Source organism: Colius striatus, chromosome 1, assembly GCF_028858725.1.
Source record: "Colius striatus isolate bColStr4 chromosome 1, bColStr4.1.hap1, whole genome shotgun sequence".
NCBI classification, from domain to species: domain Eukaryota; kingdom Metazoa; phylum Chordata; class Aves; order Coliiformes; family Coliidae; genus Colius; species Colius striatus.
The window spans coordinates 66,514,970-66,520,969 of NC_084759.1; the positions used below are offsets into that span (position 1 = coordinate 66,514,970).

Genomic DNA, 6,000 nt, shown 5'->3' on the forward strand with positions numbered 1-6,000 from the left:
AAATATTTTCATATTTTCTACATAAAAGTTCTTAACTATCCAGCTTTTCTTCTTCTAGTATTTTTCAGAATAGTTTTTCCTCTATGTGTATGCATTTTTTACCAGCAACATGAATGCATTCTGAAAGTCTTGAAATACTTGTAACACTGAGGAGGAGCAAGCTCAGCTTTTCTTTTAACAATCAGGAAAATGGAGCCTTCACTATATGCATCTTCTCCCCTGTCAGCTTCACTCTCACCTTAGCACCATGTTTGGTAGCTGCATGCTTGTTGCATGATACTTTTTTGGTAGATTGATAACAGCATGTGTTACAAATAGTTGTCAGTTTAAGGGGAAAAAATTTCAATTTCTGACTTGCAGGAAATAATTTCTGCTTTTGAGATGTAATTCAAGATGAATTTTGTTAATACTTTAAGTGAGATTATTACCTTTGGCATTTGGTTAATCTTTGTTATCAAAGTATCCTCTAAGCACTTAGGTCCTAGGAATATAAGACTTCCTTTGGTTCAGTGAGCTGGTTCTGGTGCCCTTAGTAGGAAAATACAGCTGTGCAAGACAGTGATTTTGTAGCTGTTGCTTGATAGCAAGTACAGGGAGTCTTCCTCCTTCTGATGGACTCATGTTTACCTCTCCTTAATCTGAGTACAGCGTGCTCTTAAATTTGTAGAAATAAGCATTGTATCATTTGGAACAGTTTAATTTACTTTTAATTACCATGACACTGTCTTCTATTTTTGATACCATATAAAAAAAAAGAGGGATCAATCCATGTAGCCACCACATTGATACTAATGATTATGTTTTTTTCTATTTGTATCACTCCCTTTTCAGAGTGGCTAAATACCAAATCAAGGCTAATCCTCTGCAAACAAGGTTGTGAATTCAGCTGCTTTCTTCTTTCTTTTTTGCTGTTTTGTGGGGTTGTTGCTTTTTTCTGTTTTGTTTTTTTTTTTTTTACTTTTTCTCCTGGCTGGCCCTATGTAGCATGATCTGCTTTTGCACATTCCTAGGGAATAATCAGTTTAAGTAAGAGCTAAAAATGAAATATGTGAGCCAGGTATAAATACTTTTGTTTGCTTAAAACCTTCAGCTGGTTTAAGCTAAATCTTTCTTAATTAAATCAATGTAGCTTTTGAGTGCAAATGAACCGTTTCTTTTTCTGCTTAATTATTTTCCATTTTTGAGTGGTTGAGATACTAACATAATTCATAACTCTTTTCTTCATTCAGCTCTTTGTTACATACCTTTTTGGCTAAGTGAGAAGAACTGGGGTTGCTCCAGACTTATTGTTTATTTATACTAAATGATTTGGAATTGTTTTCATTAAAAAAAAAAAAAAACAAACAAACCCCCAGTGCAACAAAATCTGAAACTTTGTTAGTCTGTGCTTTGTTTTAAAAGCTTAACTGGAAACAATTTATCAGGTTTTGTGTAGTATAGTGATACAGTGGTGAATAAAGTAGCCTGTTTGAGAAAGCTCTCCTGAGGTAGATCAGAGATCTGTGTTTGCACCTGTCTGTTTTGTGTAAGTGATTTACGTTTGATTTACCTAAGTCTGGGTCAATGCTCTAATGTCCAGAGTACTGAGGTTTTTAATATATTTTATGTCAAGAACTTCGAGTCTGTATCAAGAAAAAGATGGAATAGTAGAAATCTCTGAAATATTTATGAATGATGAAATAATTTCACTCTCAGCTAACTCTAGATCAGAAAAGAAATCATTGAGACCAGAACAAAAGAATGTAAAATATGGCCTGAGAATAAAAGCAAGAAAATAAATGCAAATATTTAAGCATAATCAGCAGGAAAGTCACAGAATTAAGACTTTAAAAATAGATATATGGGGGAAACGATGAAACGTGATCCAGGTGCAAGTTTCTGTTGAATTTAAAGCAGACTGCTACTAGAAATAGTTGTCCAGGAGACTAAATTTAATTCTTTGGTTGCTTGAAGACAAGTTAGCAAAGATTGAAAAAGATACTGTAGAAACAACTACTCATTGATAGTGAGGCTTCTTGCACAGCTAATGTCTGACTCTGCAATACATGAAGTATAATGAGATAGCAGTGCTGGAATCACCATTAATAACCTTCCTTCTCCCCAGTGTTTTGGTGCTATTTTAGCAGATTGTGATGGGAGATGAGGCATTCAGTCAGCTTTTTATTTTATTGATACAGAAGTAAAACTGATAGCAGAAGTAAAATTGGACTGTAACTTTTTCTTATTCTTCCGTCTTTCTGTCTTTATTGCACCAGACTTTTTTTTTTCAGTAAAGTGAAAAGGATGTGCCTTGTAGTTTGCCTGGCAGACCTAGTAGGAAAGACCTTTTCTCTCTGGTTTTCTTAAGTGATAGGAGTCCAAAGCTTGCCTTTCACTTCAAAGAGCATTACAGCACTCTTACACAAATCTAATCCTTCAAATGATCTTGATTGATAATTGAAGCCTGCTCATAGTGCTTTCAGAATTAAAACCTTAAGATGTTGCACATGGAAACATCAGAATGTATTTCTGTATTCATTGAACATGAAACAAATTAGCTTTCTTTTTCTTTCTAGGAATTCTTTCAAGGACTTCTAAAGTTATATTCACAATGGCTTGTGAAGATTCTGTACGCCATCTGGAGAGTTAAAGTTGAATGCACATTTAATTATAATTTTTCCCTGCTGAATGCTAAATGTCATTATATCTATTTCACAAATACTTGCACAGATTTTTCACCACTCTTGATGTTGTTCAGTGGGAAGAAATCGGGCTAGGTAGCATCCTCTCCCACCCCTCACCCATCTCTTGTATTATTGTGTGAGATGGCCCATTTCCATAAACAGAAAAAAACAGTCCCATTGATGTTACTGACACTGTGCTTTTAAGTCAAAATTCTGCATAATTTTAAAAGGTTATTGATATAATTGGGAAAAGAAGGAAAATAAAAGAACAAACTGAAATGTTATTTGGGTGAAAAATGTTTACATTAAGGTGTTAGAATTTGGATGTATTTTTGCTGGACTATCATATTTGAGAGAATGCTGCGCCATCTGAAGATCAGCAGAGTTTGGGATTTTTTTCCCCCTTTCAAATCTGGCTTATTAATTTGGATAAATAAGATAGTAATGCCAACAGGTACCATTGTCTCCATCCATCTATGAAAATACGTATTTTTGGTATGTTTCCATACATACTGGAGGTGTGTTCAACTTCAAAGAATTTTATTAAAACTGCACGAAATTTCTACTTATAGTTCTTTAAATGTAAGTACTGCTTGGTGATAGTTATTGGCACTTAAACTTGCTCAGTATTTCTGCACTTTATGTCATAACATTTATCCAAGTTCTATATTCTCACACAGTAAATGCAGTTTCTCTTGCAAGAGTCTCTCCTATAAATTATCTGGGGAATCTATAGTTCTGTATTCAGAAACAGACAAGTAATTCCTGTTTAATTAATTTAAATTACAAATTTTTTTCATAGATTGATCATTTTTGCTAGCTTCATAAAAGAATTTTTGGAAAGGCCTCCATTTTATTTTTGAAAGCAAAGGCAAGTTGGTGATGGTAATAGTTTAAACATATGTCTTGCACATGTGTTCCTTCATATGAATTTTGTTTGTGATAACCTGACTACTAAACATTACCAAACATTTGTATTTGAGTAATGATGGCATAACCCATATGAATGCTTCTAACCAACTTTTAAAATGTGGGATATGAGCTGTAGATATGATTCTATGTAGCTTTTTAGGAACAGGTAGCTTTAAAAAGCCTGTAGAAGTATTTTGATGAATAATGTTTAAAAAGGACAAAGTAAAATATAAATATATCCTTTTAACATAATATCCAGGATTCTCTTTCCTAAGAGTAATGATGTTTTTCAGTGCAGGTGACTGGATTTTAATTCATAGGCCTTGATTCTTTGTTCTTTATTTGGCTGGCAGCCACAGAAGTCGTTTCAGCAATCAGCAGTGTTAACGGGACTACTTGCAATTAATAAAGGCTGTATGATCAGACATAACGACATTAAACATTTCCATATTAGCAGTTAATAAAAGACATATGGTACACTTTTCCCAGATGGCAGGTTATAACCTCTTCGTCCCAGAAGATAAGAAAGTGGTTTGTTGTGTGACCTTAAGACTATAAAACCAACACTGTAGCATTTAGGAGATGAAAAGGAGAGGTTAGATAAACATATTTTCAGCTTGGAAAAGAGGAGGTTGAGAGGGGACCTCATTAATACTTACAAATATTTGAAGTGGATGTCAAGAGGATAGGGAAATACTTTTTTTCTTTAGTGTCCAGTGATAGGACTAGGGGTAATGGACAAAAGCTGGGACACAAAAAGTTTCACTTAAACATAAGGAAAAACTTCTTTCCTGTGAGGGTGAGGGAGCCCTGGCACAGGCTGCCCGGGGCGGGTGTGGAGTCTCCTTCTCTGGAGGTTTTCAAACCTGCCTGGACATGTTCCTGTGTGACCTGATCAGGGTGAACCTGCTTTAGCAAGGAGGTTGGAAGGGATCTCTAGAGATCATCCAGTCCAACACCCACCATTCTGTGATAAAGTAGATGAGACTGAGTGAATATACAGTACAGAGGCCCATGTCTTAAGATGCAGTTCCTTAGTTGCAGTAATGACAGTTTTTGCATATAAGGTCATAAAGAAGTCAGTAACTAGGTTCTTCCCTACAAAGTGGAATTGCAAGATTCTTAAGCAATTTTGACTTTAAAATTCTTAAATAGAGCAGATCACAAGAATATAAGATTATAAATATCAAGGTGTAATAGGCTTGCTTTTTGTAGAGTGACAGCCTCTATTATTAGGGTTAGCTGTTGTTTAGAAATCTTTACAGAAATGAGAACCTTGTTCTTCCGCAGGTAAATTGCAAAAGGATCATCAGGTCCTGGATGGGGCCAAAGGAACTTTCATAAGTGGTGGTGGGATATAGACTTCAAGTGACTTCTGACATTAATTAATTGTTTGTAATTATTGATGCGTAAAAACCAAATAAATCATTCAAGTGACTATATTCAGAGAGCAGTATCACTGTAGTGGCAACCCCCATGCATCTGACCCAACACAAAGTCAGAAACCAAAAGAAAGAAAAAAATGAATTAAATTTACTAAATTTAAGTTTGCAACTAAGACCTTTTGGTTTAACAAAAAAGCTGCCTGTTAGCAATGTCTGTACTAATGGTCCAAGAGGGCTTGACAGTTCTTGTTGGTTGGGAATTGTACATATGGCTCCAATGGTATAGTCCAAAAACCTTCAGGCCATTGCTGAATATGAAACTTTGTTTCATCCTTAAATAAAGGTATATAATGAGCTCAAATAGAGCATTTACAGTTCTTTGCTTTTTGTTGCAAACTCTCCAATTAGTAACATGCCTTGATTTCTTTAAATATCCAGGAAGTACTATTGAATATGCCCCCACTGAAATGTGTTATACATTTGGTGATAGTACCTATTTCCATGTAATGTAGGTTACTTGTGTTAGGGTGATTTTTCTTGTTGTTGCTTTATTACAGTATTTTGTTTGGAAAGAAACATACACCAAAAATCTATTTTATGGGTTTTTTTTGCATTTGTTACACTTATTTGCAACTGAGAGCAATGGTACACTTTATTTTTATACATTTTTAATTGCTTTTTACCACAATATTTTCACACATGCAAACCTGAAATTACAATTTGTCAGTTTATATGCAATAAGAGTATGTTAAACTTGTTCTCAGCTACTCTGTGATGATCGAAAATGATGTTTTGCATAGCAAAGAATCTTGTAGTGTTTTAGAAAGTATTCATGCTTTTCTGCAGCAATATTTTTCTAATTTCTAGCCACTAGTTTTGGAGTTGTTTCCAACAGAGTTTGCTTGGAATATGGCAATGGAAACTGTCACCACTAATCAGTAGAAGGTGTTTTACTTGAGCATAAATGGTTTACAGAGTTTGTAGAGGATGCCTCTGGTATCCTTCCTGCTTTGTCCATTCTTCTTCATATTAGAAGAAAT

At 34.6% G+C, this 6,000-nt stretch overlaps 1 protein-coding gene across 1 annotated transcript in view; it reads left to right on the top strand.

Annotated features, from left to right (window-relative positions):
- The window catches only part of TSGA10 (testis specific 10), a 25,869-nt gene extending 23,234 nt beyond the window's left edge, over window positions 1-2,635 (top strand). Inside the window, 1 exon segment of the mRNA XM_061997834.1 lies at window positions 2,556-2,635. Within this exon segment, the coding sequence (XP_061853818.1) occupies window positions 2,556-2,577 (22 nt within the window). The 3' untranslated portion in view covers window positions 2,578-2,635.
- Window positions 2,636-6,000: the final 3,365 nt, after the last annotated feature.